The 17,564-nt window shown below is 39.6% G+C and overlaps 2 protein-coding genes across 5 annotated transcripts in view; one reads left to right on the top strand and one right to left on the bottom strand.

Moving 5' to 3' along the window:
• Nucleotides 1-563: 563 nt before the first annotated feature.
• Nucleotides 564-12,568, bottom strand: LOC129816335 (uncharacterized protein C7orf57-like). Of its 2 annotated transcripts, XM_055870703.1 has the most exons (9): nt 12,429-12,567; nt 12,147-12,199; nt 11,742-11,912; nt 11,407-11,512; nt 10,752-10,848; nt 10,079-10,158; nt 3,059-3,097; nt 1,449-1,540; nt 564-1,060 (listed from the first exon to the last, which is right to left on the bottom strand). In XM_055870703.1, the coding sequence occupies exons 2-9, from the start codon at nt 12,181-12,183 to the stop codon at nt 1,047-1,049; spliced, it is 636 nt and encodes a 211-aa protein (XP_055726678.1). In that variant the 5' UTR covers nt 12,184-12,199; nt 12,429-12,567; the 3' UTR covers nt 564-1,046. The 2 variants fall into 2 exon arrangements, with proteins under 2 accessions (XP_055726678.1, XP_055726679.1); XM_055870704.1 differs by lacking the exon at nt 3,059-3,097 and having other exon boundaries at nt 12,429-12,568.
• Nucleotides 12,569-14,647: 2,079 nt separating this feature from the next.
• LOC129816336 (activin receptor type-1-like) overlaps nt 14,648-17,564 on the top strand; it is a 35,671-nt gene continuing 32,754 nt past the window's right edge. Inside the window, exon 1 of one of the 3 annotated variants that reach the window (XM_055870706.1) lies at nt 14,648-14,672. In XM_055870706.1, coding sequence (XP_055726681.1) covers nt 14,671-14,672 — 2 coding nt within the window. In that variant the 5' untranslated portion in view covers nt 14,648-14,670. Of the gene's footprint in view, nt 14,673-14,867; nt 15,206-17,564 lie in introns of those variants that run through there. The other 2 variants (XM_055870709.1, XM_055870707.1) reach the window with 2 other exon arrangements.

Raw genomic sequence — 17,564 nt, forward strand, 5'->3', positions numbered from 1 at the left:
ACGCTACAAATACTTGGCTCAGATCCAAAGAGCTTGACTAGACACAGTTTACATATAGTTTTTATTTGATTTTTTACAATGAATTACTTCAGTTGTGTAAAATACAAAATGGCCATGCAAATAAATTGCCAGTTGGACTCAAGTTACATAAAACACACATCTCTATGTCCTGACAAGTTTTCAAACGGGAGCTAGACGATAATGTAATTTTCAGAATCCTGGGCATCTCATGACATTCAGGTTCGAAAGCAATTGAGTGTGTACAAATATTTGACTACGTGTGTGTATCAATTAAATACATTGACATTATTTGAACAACTTTTTTTCTGATATGCCTCATATCCTAGTCATTCATTTAAGCGTTACGGGGTGGATTATATTTCATATTCACTTTGTATCCTGTGTCAATTACATCCGTAGAACAACTTCTACTATAATGACGGTGGTAAAGAGGATAAATTCGTAGAGACCACAGGTCTCAACAAATACATGTCTAGATGCCATTTCAAAATGGCGACGAGTGCTTCATTGAGCACATAAAGAGAATGACAACACGTCCACAGTTTCTATGCACAACACATTTATTTTTAAACAGAAATCTTTATAGCAACCACACTGAGGCACAAAAAAGACACTTCAAAACAGCAGGCATTTTTAGACGAGCCCTTCTAAGCCACAGACACCTTTTAAAAGCAAACCATCATTCCAAAACAAAAAAAACTACTACAACAGACGAACAAGAGCATAGCTCAGGCTAGTACATTAAGTTAGTGTTACAGTGCAAATGCAGTTCATTAGCAACAACGTCAGGCACAGAACAGGTCTGTGAGCGCAAACTAACGTACAATCTAATTTTTCAATTGTGCATACTTCTTGGAACAAGCACACACGTAGGTGGAATAACAAGAGTGCTATAACTCTAACCAAAATTAACTGCTTTAATTGACCTATAGTATATGCGGTTTTGAACAGGCAAACCCTGGTGAAGGAACGTTGTGGAGGTGAACATTGAGGAGTCAGTCGTCCTCAACTGCCTTTGCTCCTTTCTACTCATTGGAATCTGCAGAGATACACACAGGTTAATTTGTGTGTGTGTGTGTGTGTTTCCCCACACATTTTGAATTGCCGTCCCATCACATGATCACTGACAACAATGCATTAATAATACAAGTCAGGATTAAAATGTTCCCGACTGATGTCGACAGGCATATCATCATGTCTGAATGGTTCCTGCATTGTAATTTTGCAACTCTACTTTGGTGTCCCATGTATCAATTCTGTAGATCTGTACATTATTTATTGGCTCCTAAAAATCAATACACGACTTCATGACTTCAATATTTCATTAGTTAGTCAATGTGCTTCTGAGCAATGAGACAAAATTGACAATTGAATTCAAATGATCTTGAAGTTGGAACATCAAACCACAGTCACTAACAGCTACTTACTTGATGAATGCGTATTGGGTGCCCCTTTCTTGTCCTCTAAATAGCCGAAGCTCAAGAGCGTACCCATGTTGACAGGGGTCAAATTCTGAGATCTGCAAGACCAAAAGGCAAGCATTTTAATCACAGCGGGGGGGGGGGGGGGTGTGGTCTAAACAAAATGCGGAAACAAAACATGAAAATCATTGAGCATTTAGATCTAGCCGAGGGCTCACAACCATAAAACAATCATAAAACGGTGTGAGAATCAGTCAGCTGATGGTAATATTGATACGGTGAAGGGGAGTAAATCAACAGCAACCATTGAATTTGGACTGAAAACACTTACCTCTGAGACACAGTCGAGCTAATAATTAAATAAATGTTTTTATACCCTGACAATTGGTCAACAATATTTTCCAATTTTAACATGTTCTGTTATTCATTATGGTTGTAAGAATGGACTGACTGTGTAGCTGTGACTATTTGCTATCTCTGATGTTATGCTTAGAAGAGAGATCTCTGGTTCATGTAGGCCGTCATTGTAAATAAGAATGTTCTTAACGGACTTGCCTAGTTAAATAAATAATGTGTGACAAGTCGTCACAGGTCACTGACAGGTGCCAAATGTAAAAAATAAACATTTGCACAATGACTTGAATTGTGGAGTAATACTATTTGAAGTTAGCGATCAGTTTGTTGATGTATTGGTTCATAAAGCTAACTGAGCGGAACGACTAGTGAGGACATTTGTACTCTCTGAGCAGCATTGCAGCCAGGCACGTAGGCATTGGCCCATTGAGTTAGAGGACTCATCATGGATATAAACTTGTTTTTGCATGGACATTGCCATTGAGGCCTTCCACCATTTTTAAGCAGTCAACTGGATGGGGATTCGTATGGGTGGGTGCGATCAACCAATAAATCAGAGCATTGTCTACTTCTTCAAAATGGGTTAACTATGGTTAGTAAATTTCTTTAAGCTATATCATCAACATCTTAGTGGCCACAATAAATCAATGACACAAGATTTGGTTCGGGACACCAGCACTCTTGGTGGTAAATCACCAATATTATCATTGTATTTTTTCAAACACAAAAGAAGAAGAAAATTGACTACTTCAAAATAGCCTTAATGGCACTACCCGTGCCGTCACAGATGCCATAATGGGGCAGATACAAAGAGGAGTCATTTAACTCTATGCATTAGCCACATCACATGGGCATTATCCATTCTTTAAAAAGTGTGGGGGAGAAGTTTTGGGTAGTGCAATATTGTATGAGAACTACGGAAGCCAGGTCCAAGACTACCACAGTGAATATTGTCAGCACATTGTCACTCCAGAAGCTTACAGATTTAAAATGGTGCAGTCTGGGATATTTGTATCCGATTTAGGTCACCAAAATTAATGATATGAGGCTTATACCTACTGATTCTTGAATAACATAACTTGCCTCATGAGCTTGTGAGAAAAACAGTCTTAACCATTCATAACGCAACATCTAATGTTTACTCCATTGTTTTTAAACAAGTGACTTCGTTAACAATGTATAGCTTCAGAAATGGTAAAAACTATATTGATGATATCATTGAATTGCATCCAAAAGTGGTCTGTAAATGTTAAAATAGTTACTTTTCTTCAGCCCCATCAATTGGTAGCGGGGCTGCTGGGCTGAAACACAAATACACCAGGAGTGTAGCTTTAATTAACACTCATAAAAACGGTTGTGCTTGGTAAAAATGAACCAACTTTTCACATTACAGTCTACTTTCACATTTACCACATAACATACACATTTCTCTTCACCCATTTGCTTCCATGAATGAATACAATACAAAACATCTAATTTTACAGAAGGGGGGGGGCTTAGACTAGCCAATGAAGAGACATGCATCTCCTCTGTGTGGCTCCCTTTCCCACACACACCTAGCTGTTACTGAAATTCTCCACAATTTGTTCTCATAAAACAATAATCTGTACGCACACTGTACAGCGGGGTCCTAAAGTATTGACACCCTTGAAAAAGATCAGCAAAGATGACTGTATAAAATAATTCAAGTAAATTCAAAATTACATTATTTGATACTAATAAGGCCCAATAATTCAGCGAAATAGATTTGGTTTAACAAGTAATATAAATAGCCACATAAGGCCAAAGATCCACCACCATAATTTAGAGTAGGTATGGGGTTATTTTCTGCTCATTCATTCTCATTTCGATACCAACCCCACCATTGGTGTGCGTGGCCAAAGAGCTCTATTTTCATGTCATCCAGCAAATGTAAATGCCTAGAGTTTGTTAAACGGCATTAATAATGGATTGGAACTGATGCTATGGTCAGATGACATGAAAATAGAGCTCTGGCCATGCACACCAGTAGTGGGTTTGGCGTCGAAATTGGTATTGTATTAGTATCCCCATTAGCCGTTGAAAAAGCAGCAGATACTCTTCCTTGACATACATGACATAATACAGAACATTAATAGACAAGAACAGAACTACATAAAATATATTTTAAAGGAGAGGCGTATCAATACCTACACACAAACTATCTAGGTCAAATAGGGGAGAGGCATTGTGGCATGAGGTGTTGCTTTATCTGTTTAAAAAACAACAACAGGTTAGCTGTTTATTTGAGCAATTTGAGATTGCATGAAACTCCATGCAATAATTGTTTTGGATTTGAGGACTGTCTAGTGGGGTAAGTGTATGTGTAAGTTGACTATGCAAACAATTTGGGATTTCCAACACATTAGTTGTTTCTTATAAAAAGAAGAAGTGATGCAGTCAGTCTCTCCTCAACTCTTAGCCAAGAGAGACTGACATGCATAGTATTTATATCAGCCCTCTGTTTACAATGAAGAGAAAAACGTGCCGCTCTGTTCTGGGCCAGCTTAACTAGGTCCTTCCTTACAGCACTCGACTGGACAATAATCAAGATAGGACAAAACTAGAGCCTGCAGAACTTGCTTTTTGGAGTGTGGTGTCAAAAAAACAGAGCATCTACTACCGACAGACCTCTCCCCATCTTTACACCCATTGAATCTATATATGTTTTGACCATGACAGTTTACAATCTAAGGTTATGCCAAAGTAATTTAGTCTCCTCAACTTATTCAACAGCCACACCATTCATTACCAGATCCAGCTGAGGTCTAGAACTTAGGGAATGATTTGTACCAAATACAATGCTCTTAGTTTTAAAGATGTTCAGGACCAGTTTATTACTGGCCACCCATTCCAAAACAGACTGCAACTCTTTGTTAAGGGTTTCAGTGACTTCATAAGCTATGGTTGCTGATGCGTATGGTTGAATCATCAGCATACATGGACACAAATGCTTTGTTTAATGCCAGGTCATTTGTGAAAAGAGTAGAGGGCCTAGAGAGCTGCCCTGCGGTACACCACATTTTCCATTAGAGAAGCTTCCATTAAAGAAAACCCTTTGAGTTCTATTAGATGGATAGCTCTGAATCCACGATATGGCAGAGATTGAAAAGCCATAACAGGTTATTGTCAATAATATCAAAGGCTGTACTGAAATCTAACAGTACAGCTCCCACAATCTTCTTATCAATTTTTCAACCAATCATCAGTCATTTGTGTCAGTGCAGTACATGTTGATGCCCTTCTTTATAGGCATGTTGAAAGTCTGTTGTGAATTTGTTTACAGAGAAATACCATTGTATTTGGTCAACAACAAAAAATCCAATAGTTTGCCAAGAGCTGGCAGCAAGCTTATAGGTCTGCTGTTAGAACCAGTAAAGGCCGCTTTACCACTCTTGGGTAGCGGAATTACTTTGGCTTCCCTCCAGGCAAAGACTTTCCTCTAGGCTCAGATTAAAGATGACGAATAGGAGTGGCTGTAGAGTCAGCTACCATCCCCATTAGCTTTCCTTCTAAGTTGTGAATGCCAAGAGGTGTCATTATTGATCGATAACAATTTTTCCACCTCTCCCACACTAACTTTACAAAATTCAAACCTGCAATGCTTTTCTTTCATTATGTTATTTTATGCATGAATACAATGGCTCAAATGGTTGTGATGAATAAGCCATCTAATTCGATGAAAGATTGAGGTGAATGTCTTTCTGCCCATAATTTCATTTCATGTACTCCAAAGTTTTTTTTACATCATTCATCTTGGCTTCATAATACAGTTTCTTCTTTATGTTGAGTTCAGTCACATAATTTCTCAATTTGCAGTAAGTCAGATGTGCAGTCAACTTATTAGCCACCCCTCCCATCTCTTCAACCATACAGTTTTTCAATTCCTCATCAATCCATGGAGCCTTAACAGTTCTAACAGTCAGTTTCTTAACAGGTGCATGTGTATCAATAATTGGAAGAAGCAATTTCATAAATTCATCAAGTGCAGCGTCTGGATGCTCCTTATTAATCACATTTTACCTTTATTTAACTAGGCAAGTGAGTTAAGAACAAATTCTTATTTACAATGACGGCCTAGGAACAGTGGGTTAACTGTCTTGTTCACATCAGACCAAAAAAATATTTTGAACATCCACATAAGAGTCACAGCAAAATCTTTTGTATGATCTCTTATACACTATTTTAGGCCCAGCTTTTGGAACTTTGGCTTTCCTGGATGTATCCACTATGTTGTGATCACTGCATCCAAAGTTCTACAGTATTAGTAGAAATGTGGATGATCTTGTTCCTGTTGTGTTTGTAAACACCCTGTTAGGTTAATAACCTGAACCAGATTACAGGCACTGGTTATAGTGAAAAGCTTCCTCTTGAGCTGACAGCTTGATGAAAACCAGGCAATATTCAGGTCCCCAAGAAAGTAGACCTCTCTGTTTAAAAATCACATACACTATCAAGCATTTCACACATATTATTTAGATACTGACTGTTAGCACTTGGTGGCCTATAGCAACACCCCACAAGAAAAGGCTTTAGATGTGCACCTGCAACCACAACACTTCAATAACACTTGACATAAGATCTTCTCTAAGCATTACAGGGATATGGTCTGAATATATACAGCGACACCTCTCCCATAAGCATTTCTATCTCTTCTATATATCCTTGTATTGCTAATGCTGTATCATCAAATTACTTACCTAAGTGAGTCTCAGAAATGGCTAATATATGAATGTTATCGGATGTTAGCAAGTTGATTTCATGAACCTTATTTCTAAGGCTACATCTATAAATATGGGCTATTTTCAGCTCCTGGGTAGCTTATCAGAGATAAAACATAATACTGAAAAGAGCAAACAAAGCAAGATAAAAACATATATACATTAGGCAGTCCATTAATCAATTGGTGTGTGTGTGTTGCGGGGTTGAAGCTACAAACCCATAGGCTTGGCTCAAGCATCCCTTCCAGGCTTCTGGGAGGGAGGGTGGACAATGAGCCTGTCATAGCGGATGTAATAAATGTCCCCACACGCTCTGGCAGCTTTCATGGCTGGGATAAGTTCTTTCCTTTTCTGGCACACAGCTTCAGGATAGTCCTCGTTGAGGAAGATGTTTGGTCCTCCCAAGTTATTGGCTCTATCCAGAACAGAACCTCAGGAACTTGACCACTATCAGCCTGGGCCTGTCATCTGGGCCGGTGGTTGGTTTTCCAGTCATATGGGCGCGCCCCACCTCAATCTTCCTGGGGTCCATCTTGAATTTCTCAGAGATCATTTCCCTCACTTGGTCCTCAGACTCTTCCAACCACAACCATGTTGTTCCGCCTTGATTGTCCCTCGAGATTTATCCGTCATTGTTATCATGGATTCACACACAGAACTGATGTCCTCTCTCAATGACTTACTGATTGCTGTCATCTTGCCGTTCTCCTGTTTCAACTCATCGAGCTGACCCTGGGAGAACTGCAAACTGTTCTTCAGGTCCTGGACCTCTCTGGTCAGGTCGCCCATTCTTTTATTAGTTGAACCCACCAACATTTGGACAAAACACAAGCTATATTCTTGTTGTTGTAACAACTGCTTGTAGAACGCTTTCATTCACGTGTGATAGAGAGACACCACTGTCCTTAACGGTACTCCCACTGGCTTTGGTCTTTGTCATGGTAGCTAGAAATGTAGGATACGCTGTTACTCCTCACAGTTCCAGACAGGGCAGGTCACATGGAAGATTGAAAACAAACAGCAGGGATCTAGACAGCCACAAACACGGGACAATCCATGGCCCCAGCCACAATGGCTAACCGCATTGCGAGCTGCATTCAAGCCCTCAAGAAAATCAAGCTAGCAGCTAGGCTAACTGCTACACCAAATAGCTTGTTAGACCAGTCCTTGGTCGGCAGGATCACTGGACAGAGACTAGCAGTCCCAGAAACTGATGCCAACTGCATCGCAGGATCCAAGAACTAAGACTTTCAATACACTTTCAAAACCGAGGTCTCCCTCGTTCCGCGTTCAGAGAGTTATCGGAGCACCTGTATGAGAACGCATGAGCAGAAAAGACTCCCTTACCTTCTGCAAAATACGGTGGTGGATCTTATGGGGCTATTTTGCTTCCACTAGTCCTGCGGCAATTGTTAAGGTCAACGTCATTATGAACTTTACCCAGTACCAGGACATTTTGCCCCAAAATCTGGTTGCCTCTGCCAGGAGACAAACTTGACAATAACCCCAAACACACATGATATTGAAAAGAAAATGTTTTATATCAAGTTTTCCAAGAATTTGTTCTTAGGAAACTGATCAAATGCATTTGTTGCCAAACAGAAACCCTGTGCAATAGTGGCACTGCAATTCAAGTGGGAGGGGTCCTGAAGTCATATCCAAAAGACAGTAAAAAAAAAAGTTGTCATTTTGGCAAAATGACTGTAATAGTAATTCTGTTTAATATTTATAATATTATACAGTGCATTCAGAAAATATTCAGACCCCTTGACTGTAACATTTTGTTACGTTACAGCCTTATTCTAAAATGGATTAAATAAATACAAAAATCCTCAATCTACACAAAATACCCTATATTGACAAAGCGAGAACAGGTTGACATTTTTTCACATTTACTACAAATAAAAAACATAAATACCTTATTTACATAAGTATTCAGACCCTTTGCTATGAGACTCAAAATTAAGCTCAGGTGCATCCTGTTTCCATTGATCATCCTTGATGTTTCTACAACTTGTAGTCCACCTATGGTAAATTCAATTGATTGGACATTATTTGGAAAGGCACACAACTGTCTATATAAGGTTCCACAGTTGACAGAGCACGTCAGAGCAAAAACCAATCCATGAGGGCAAAGGAATTGTCTGCAGACCTCAGAGACAGGATTGTGTCGAGGCACAGATCTGGGGAAGGGTACCAAAGAATTTCTGCAGCATTGAAGGTCCCCAAGAACACAGTGGCCTCCATCATTCTTAAAATGGAAGAAATTTGGAACCGCCAAAACTCTTCCTAGAGCAGGCCGACTGGCCAAACTGAGCAATCGGGGGAGAAGGATCTTGGGTCAGGGAGGTGACCAAGAACACGATGGTCACTCTGACAGATCTCCAGAATTTATCTGTGGAGATGGGAGAACCTTCCAGAAGGACAATCTCTGCAGCACTCTACCAATCAGGCCTTTATGGTAGAGTGAGCAGGCGGAAGCCACTCCTCAGTAAAAAAGGCACATGACAGCCTGCTTGAAGTTTGCCAAAAGGCACCTAAAGACACTCAGACCATGAGAGACAAGATTATCTGGATTGATGAAACCAAGATTGAACTCTTTGGCCTGAAAGCCAAGCCTCACGTCTGGAGGAAACCTGGCACCATCCCTACGATGACTGGGAGACTAGTCAGGATCGAGGCAAAGATGAACAGAGGAAAGTACAGAGATCCTTGATGAAAACCTGCTCCAGAGCACTCAGGACCACCAACTGGGGGCGAAGGTTCACATTCCAACAAGACCTTGAACCTAGGCACACAGCCAAGACAACGCAGGAGTGGCTTCGGGACAAGTCTCAATGCCCTTGAGTGGCCCAGTCAGAGCCCGGACCTGAACCCGCTCAAACATCTCTGGAGAGACCTGAAAATAGCTGTGCAGCAACACTCCCCATCCAACCTGACAGAGCTTGAGAGGATCTGCAGAGAATAAACTCCCCAAATACAGGTGTGCCAAGTTTGTAGCGTCATACCCGAGAAGACTCAAGGCAGGTATCGCTGCCAAAGGTACTTAAAACAAAGTTCCGAGTAAAGGGTCTGAATACCTATGTAAATGTGATTTTTCAGTTAGTATTTTTAATACATTTGCAAAAATTTCTAAAAACCTGTTTTTGCCTTGTCATTATGGGGTATTGTGTGTAGATTGAGGAAAATAACTATTTAATAAAATGTTAGAATAAGGCTGTAACGTAACAAAATGTGGAAAAAGTCAAGGGGTCTGAATACTTTCCGAAGGCACTGTATGTCATTCATTGTATTCTCACAGTATAAATAATCCCCTATCATTAACAATCAATAGGAATTACATACTGAAGTAATGTGTTTGAAATCTCTTTCTATTTGACATTGATTATTTGAATGTATATGACCGAGTTTGAGCCTATAATAAAGTTACATATTGTCAAGTTGCCCAAGCTGTCTGGAGAGGCACAACTCTGCTGTGCATGAAAAATAGAACATTGCCATCTTGTGGATATCTGGTGCAAATATTTCAAAGGGCGTACTCACGTTTTCTTGAAATTGCCTGCTGCCTCTTCGTTCTTTCCTGATGCTATGGACAAGTTCTCCATTTGGCTGTTGGGAGATATCTGAAAATAAAAACAAAGTGTCTTGAATAGTAATTTATCATCTGGAATCACGTCAGGAATGAACAGAGATGAAAGATGTATTGAACAAGAGATGAAACACTATTTCAGTTTGCAACTTCAGCCTCTATTGGACATACTAGGTCACTTTCTACTCGATCCATGCAACTGCAAGAGAGGAATCTTATAAATCTAGAATCATTTAAATATGTTAAACGTCAGTGACAATTTGATGCTAACCAAATACATTTCACCAACAATGGTGGACATAGCCAAAGATGGTGGTTAAGTGGTTGGTTATAAGTTCTCAGGATACGGTAGGTGTTTAGTCTGAGAACTCTATTCCTTGTTAGCTAATACTATTTTACTGCACCAAAAACATTAGGCTTTTCACGATACTAGGCAGGTGATATAATGCTGACAAAAAAAGTCAATGTCCGAAATAGATCAGTAAATCTAGATCTAAACAGGTCTGTCTGCATACTGTACTTCAAACACCTAAGAATAAACTATAAACTCAATTTATAGTGGCACAATAGGGAGGGTGTAATATTGTTACAGTTGTTTTAGGAAATTGCAAGGATTTCTCCCTTCACCTTCTCTTTGTCATCAAAGTCCCTTTCCCAAGTTGACTTATTATCACTCCCAAAAGGAGCATTAGTTGACATGTAGTTTTGGAAACTCTCAGTTGGGCTGGAAGAAAGAAAAATGGACAAATAACCCATTTTACTAGTAGACTTATCTGGTATAACAGGGCTGTGTTCAGCAGGACTCAACGGTGTGCAATGTTTGATACAACGGAGACGGACGGAGACGGTGCTGTTCTGAACGACCAGTTGAAGAATGTTGTGATGATAATGGTGGCCCAGAGGGTGATCGTGTATACACTACAGTGTGCTGCATGAGTTTTCAAATGGTGACCGCACCCATATTGATCTGACCACACTTCGCCACAACCACCAAAAGGGAGCAAACATACAAAGGCTGTTGAAGGAAAGTGCACTGTTTGAGGGAAACGTGTTATTAGGTACAAACCATCACGCAACGTAGCAAAGCGTTTAATACACTGAACACACCCCTGTTTTACAATAGGGTACATGCCATACAACCACAAACAAATATGCAATTTGCATGATTAATGCAAACAATTCAACTTGGCCTAGCCAAGTAGCCATAAAATTACTAGCTAACACAAAGACATTTTTTTATTTATTCCACACTGTCATTACTCTCATTTTAATTTGCCTTTACCTTGCTTCCTCTTTAGCTTTTGGAGAACCAGAAAACCAGTTAGGAGCCTTGTAAGATGCAGAGTTAGGTTTGGTGTCCAAGTTGGTCTCCTCATGCCACAATAAACCTGTAAATGATGAGAAGAACTTGGCTATCCATTTTGTATTCTAGCTATTTGCGAGTTAGCTCGCTAGCTACCGTCAGTAGTCTCGTGTGGCAATCCTTCCAATTATCTGGATGGGTGTGTCATTTTCTATTTCCACAGATAGATATAACGTTATCTGACTTTATTTCCACAGATGAAAGGATAGATAATGTGTGATATTTCCCTTTTTAAAACAGAATATCGTTTTTACCCCTCTGTCCTCCTTGTTTAGCCAGTTTAGTATAAGCAGAATCGGACTCATTAACTCCCGTACGGCGCCCTTTACTCCTCTCCTCAGGACCATTGTTAGCATCTTCAGACAGCCCAGGAATCTGGGAGGTCGGGGCAGCTTTTGTTGAACAATCATCACCATTGTTAACGTCTAAAAACACAAACACAATCTTATGCCTCGCTTCAAGCTCGCTAGGTACTTCAACTAACACATTCACCTGGTACATTTTTAGAGATGCTCGTTTAGCATTTGAGATGTAGATAGCTAACTAGCCAAATCGTACTGGGCCTTCACAGCTAACGTTAGTATAACGGTAACAGTTAATTTGTAAAAATAAATGTGGGTCAACTTTGCACATTTGAAGACCCTCTGTAAGTTACTTGCCATCGTTGTTTTGTCGGTGATCTGTGTCAGTGTCCATGTCGAATGTGGTCTTTCTGATGGAAAAAGAACGCAACACATTTGTCATCCTTGCCAACACTGCTGGCCAAGTGGCTAGTCAGTTAGCTACCATTAGCTTAGCAATAAGGCGTTGCCAGCTAGCATTAGCTAGTTCAAAGCAAGCTAACAGTAACAGTATAGGTGTTCGTTTAAGCACATGGATGTAAGTGTGGGTAACTAGCAAGGCGGTGTGATGTTCAGGAATCGTTGCAAAACATTACTTACATCTCCTGCTATACAGCGGTTGCAAATCTGGACACTGGCAAAGAGCGCGAAGAAAACCGAGAGTATGGGTTTAGAGCTAGCTTGCAACGAGTGACAAGACAAACGTCCGACTGTGCCCAACAGACTGTGCCCAAAGTTTTGTTACCATGGAAACAGGGCTGGGACGTTGACATTTTATGGACGTGTTCAAGAACCGCTTGTCGTGAATGGGTTTAAAAACAGAAATGATGTGAAATTCCTTTCAATCAGAGCTGAGATTTAAAAAACAAAAAAATGTTTTACTGTTTATTAAATGAAAATAAAGATATTGAAATTATGAATAATCCACCCAGCACTTCATTTGCAAGTTACATTGTAAAATAATAGTGAAGACATCAAAACTATGAAATAACACCTATGGAATCATGTAGTAACCAAAAAAAGTCAAAATACATTTTAGATTTTAGTATCTTCAAAGTAGCCACCCTTGATGACAGCTTTACACACTCTTGGCATTCTCTCAACCAGCTTCACCTGGAATGTTTTTCCAACAGTCTTGAAGGAGTTCCCACATATGCTGAACACTTGTTGGTTGCTTTTCCTTCACTCTGTGGTCCAACTCATCCCAAACCATCTAAATTGGGTTGAGGTCAGGTGATTGTGGAGGTCAGGTCATCTGATGCAGCACTCCATCACTCTCCTTCTTGGTCAAATAGCCCTTACATAGCCTGGAGATGTGTTGGGTCATTGTCCTGATGAAAAACAAATGATAGTCTCACTAAGCGCAAACCAGATGGGATGGTGTATCGCTGCAGAATGCTTTGGTAGCCGTGCTGGTCATGTGTGCATTGAATTCTAAATAAATCACTGACAGTGTCACCAGCAAAGCATCATCACACCTCCTCCATGTTTCATGGTGGGAACCACACATGCGGAGATCATCCGTTCACCTACTCTGTGTTTCACAAAGACATGGCGGTTGGAACCAAAAATCTCAAATTTGGACTCATCAGACCAAAGGACAGATTTCCTCCAGTCTAATGTCCATTGCTCGCGTTTCTTGGCCCAAGCAAGTCTCTTCTTATTATTGGTGTTCTTTAGTGGGGGTTTCTTTGCAGCAATTCGACCATAAAGGCCTGATTCACGCAGTCTCCTCTGAACAGTTGAAATTGAGATGTGTCTGTTACTTGAACTCTGTGAAGCATTTATTTGGGCTGCAATCTGAAGTGCAGTTAACTCTAATGAACTTATCCTCTGCAGCAGAGGGGTCTTCCTTTCCTGTGGCGGTCCTCATGAGAGCCAGTTTCATCATAGCGCTTGAATTGTCCAGATTGACTGACCTTCATGTTTTAAAATAATGTTGGACTGTCATTTCTCGTTGCTTATTTGAGCTGTTCTTGCCATAATATGGACTTGGTCTTTGTCACAACACAACTGATCGGCTCAAATACATTAAGAAGGAAAGAAATTAAACAAATTAACTTTTATCAAGGCACACTTGTTAACTGAAATGCATTTCGAGTGACTACCTCGTGAAGCTGGCTGAGAAAATGCCAAAAGTGTAAAGCTGTCATTAAGGCAAAGGGTGGCTATTTTTAATAATTTTAAATATAGAATATATTTTGATTTGCTTAACACTTTTTTGGTTGCTACATGTTTCGATATGTGTTATTTCATAGTAGAACATAAAGAAAAACCCCAGAATGAGTAGGTGTCCAACCTTTTGACCGGTATGTAGATATATATATTATTTATTTAACTAGGCAAGTCAGTTAAGAACAATTTCTTATTTTCAATGACGGCCTAGGAACAGTGAGTTAACTGAGCAGAACGACAGATGTTCACCTTGTTAGCTCGGGGATTCGATCTTTGAACCTTTCAGTTGCAAGTCCAATGCTAGTCCAATATAAATTATATATATTTATCATTTCAATAACAAAAACTATATATCTATTTGATTGTCTTTATTATTTGAAGACTTTCTAATTAGACATATATTACTGCTAGTCTTCAAAGGCAAATTTTCCATGAATGGGCTTGACATTTTAGCTTCGTACGAGCCATCCTGATCTTGCCAGCTCACATTCTGTTTCGCCAAACTCGCGAGATCAGGATGGTTCTTATGAGGCGATTGCAATGCAGCAGATGAAAATACATATTTATCTCCTCCCTTCTCTGATCTTAAACGATTTAGGTTTAAGGTTTTATATATAATGGCTCCTTGTATTGTCTAAAGTATCCTATTTAGGGATTTTTTTCTTGAATGTAAGTCTCATGAATGAGAATTTGTTGAACATAGGCTATAATGTTTTCCTTACATGCATGTTTTGCAATACAGATATGAGATTACTGAAAATGAATACATTTCAAATTCAAATATCATAGGTGACCGCCTAACTAGGTGGCTGGTGTGGGAATATGCGCAGAGGAAATGATGTTGTAATGGTCCTCTAATTACAGTGAGTTGCAAGGCTACTTCCTCCTAGGAATTGTCGTAGCGTAGCTCCACACCATAAGAATATCGAGTGGGGAACACCAAAGCTTTATGGAACGCTGGCCAAGTTACTGACCGCAACTTTCTATTACTTTGGATTATGAACGTTCGTTAAATTGTAATATTGTATCAAAGTCGAAGGGCAATGTCGGCTGAAACTGGAATGTTGCTTTTGAAGGAATCAAAACAAATAGGCTATTTTCGGTGAATTTTCGGGATATGGCAGACTAGCCTGACTTGTGCTTTTAGCACATTAGGTTACGTCTGTGCGTCCTCAACGCACTTAGTAAGTTTTACATGTAAGGTAAGTTATTTGTTTTTATATTTGTATATTTTATTTGGAATATGTAGCTACCTGTAGAGAGTCGTAGGCGTAGCCTATTCTTTGGATTTGCGCGGATCCTAAATAGTACAAACGTAACCTGTAGCATAGCTACAGCCTTAGTTTTCCCGATGGGAAAGTCAGTGGATGGCACTTTCAAGTCTCTCTCACAAACTTTAGGTTAACCAGAAAATGTTAATTTCTCTCTTTGAAATACTAGGCCCATAAACGATCTTTTAGGCCACCTTGTTTTTTTTTAACCTGGAGAGAAACAAATAATGTTCTGGAGGATAGCATTTTTGTATTTTTTTTCCAATAGATGGGATTGCCACAATAACCTAATAACCCAAACTCCCCTTACTAACTATGCAGAAATCGCTTCGCCAATTCCTGGTTACAAAAATATATATAATGGTAAGCATAATTTCACTTTGTCACTAAACAATTAACTATAACAAACAAGTATAGTGTAGAAATATATTTTCCATAACTAAAAATATTGTATTTTCAACTGTTTGTAGCTGGTGTACAAAACCGAAAGTAAAAGAGCATATACGAAACTTAAGAACGGGAAGTATAAACATATCCACCCAATTAAATAATGTAATTGCAAGATCTAGATAGTAGGCTACATTTGGATTTGTTTATAATGCAGTCAATCAGCAGCAGAAACAGTATCAACGTGTATTCCCCACCCCTGTTTCAGTAAAAGTCTGAGGGATGGGGTTGGAGTAATGTAACAAATCTCAAATTTATAGACAGCTATGGATGCAAGGACTGACCATGATGATACCAACGTTATAGTTTTAACCATGTTCTGTGGCTATATAGTGTTTGTTTACATTTAGTTTTCTACAAACATGGGAGTAAAACAAGTTTCTATTTTGGTTTCTTAAGGTGTAGGACAATTGAACTAAGCTCACGAGACAAGTTTTATTCTTCAAGAATCAATGGGTGCATATCATTAATTTATTAGACCAAAAATGGATGTAGCAATTGCTGATTGCCCCTTTTAACTTCTTACGGCTGCAACTTTTTATGCTCAGGGGTTAGTCATTTGTAGGTGAAAAATTACACCCGGTTTTCATGTTGTTAGTGTGCCTTTGTCATGTAGACTTTGTTGGGAGCACCACTTCTTGATTGTGTCGCTCCATCAATCCCATGCTGGGCAATAAGCATCACAATGTTCCTGTAGCCAGAGAGGGGGGAGACACTATACATACTTCCCGACATTGGGGAAAATTTGTATTTATCACAGATTTTACCAGGTACATTGACTGAGAACACCCACCTTCTCATTTACATCAATGACCTGGGGAATAGTTACGGGGGGGATGAATGAGCCAATTGGAAGCTGGGGATGATTAGGTGGTCATGATGGTATGATTGGGAATTTAGCCAGGACACCGGGATTAACAACCCTACTTTTTAAGATAAGTACCTTGGGATCTTTAGGTACCACCGGGAGTCAGGTCACCTGTTTAACGTCCCATCCGAAAGACAATCCCATTCGAAAAACATTGCTTGCTACCTGATAGTTCACGGTACCCTTCTTTGTGTGCTTTAATTTAAAAGAGGACCAAAGAAGAGCATGCACAGACAACACACTAAGGACTTTTGGCCTCACTTGGGCTACATTACATAATATTAACACTTCTGTTGCATCATATTGATATGTATGTCCCTTCTACATAACACGTACAAGTCATTGGTATCACCATTTAGAGGTTCTGCTCTTTTCAATAAACTTCTCAAAGCGGTTATACGCTCACATTCTCAGTTATTGGCTGTGAATATCCCTCAGTTCTCCCTTAGTTGCTTTAATGGATTCTAGTTGATGAAACAAATCATGTCCTTACATCCCATTGGCGTCAGTGTCTCTCCAGTGTGTCATAAAGAATCCAAGGTTAGCCTCCATTCTCAAATGAGTCAAGAGTTCATGATGATGATGTTGTGTAAAATGCTCAGCTGTCTAAGGTGACTAAGTTACGGTGGCGACTGTGTGAGATCATCGGGATGTGTCGAGGCAGGCATGCCTCGCAGCTCGCCTTGATCCTTGAAAGTAGTGTCTTTTTGAAGCAGATAATTGACGGCCCTACTGTTGACATTGTCACATGTGAACAATGTGTGAATTTGCTTATGAAATCGACTACTAGACAGTTTGTAATACACAAAGGAATGTTGATCACTTGTCATTTATTTTATTGGTATCAATATTGAAGGGAATCTGTAGCTCTGACCAGTCTATAAAACAGTGGTAGAAATTGTGCATGTGTACTGAAGAAAAATATAAACGCAACATGTAAAGCGTTAGTCCTATGTTTCATGAGCTGAAATAAAA

This window comes from Salvelinus fontinalis, chromosome 19 (genome assembly GCF_029448725.1).
Source record: "Salvelinus fontinalis isolate EN_2023a chromosome 19, ASM2944872v1, whole genome shotgun sequence".
NCBI lineage: Eukaryota > Metazoa > Chordata > Actinopteri > Salmoniformes > Salmonidae > Salvelinus > Salvelinus fontinalis.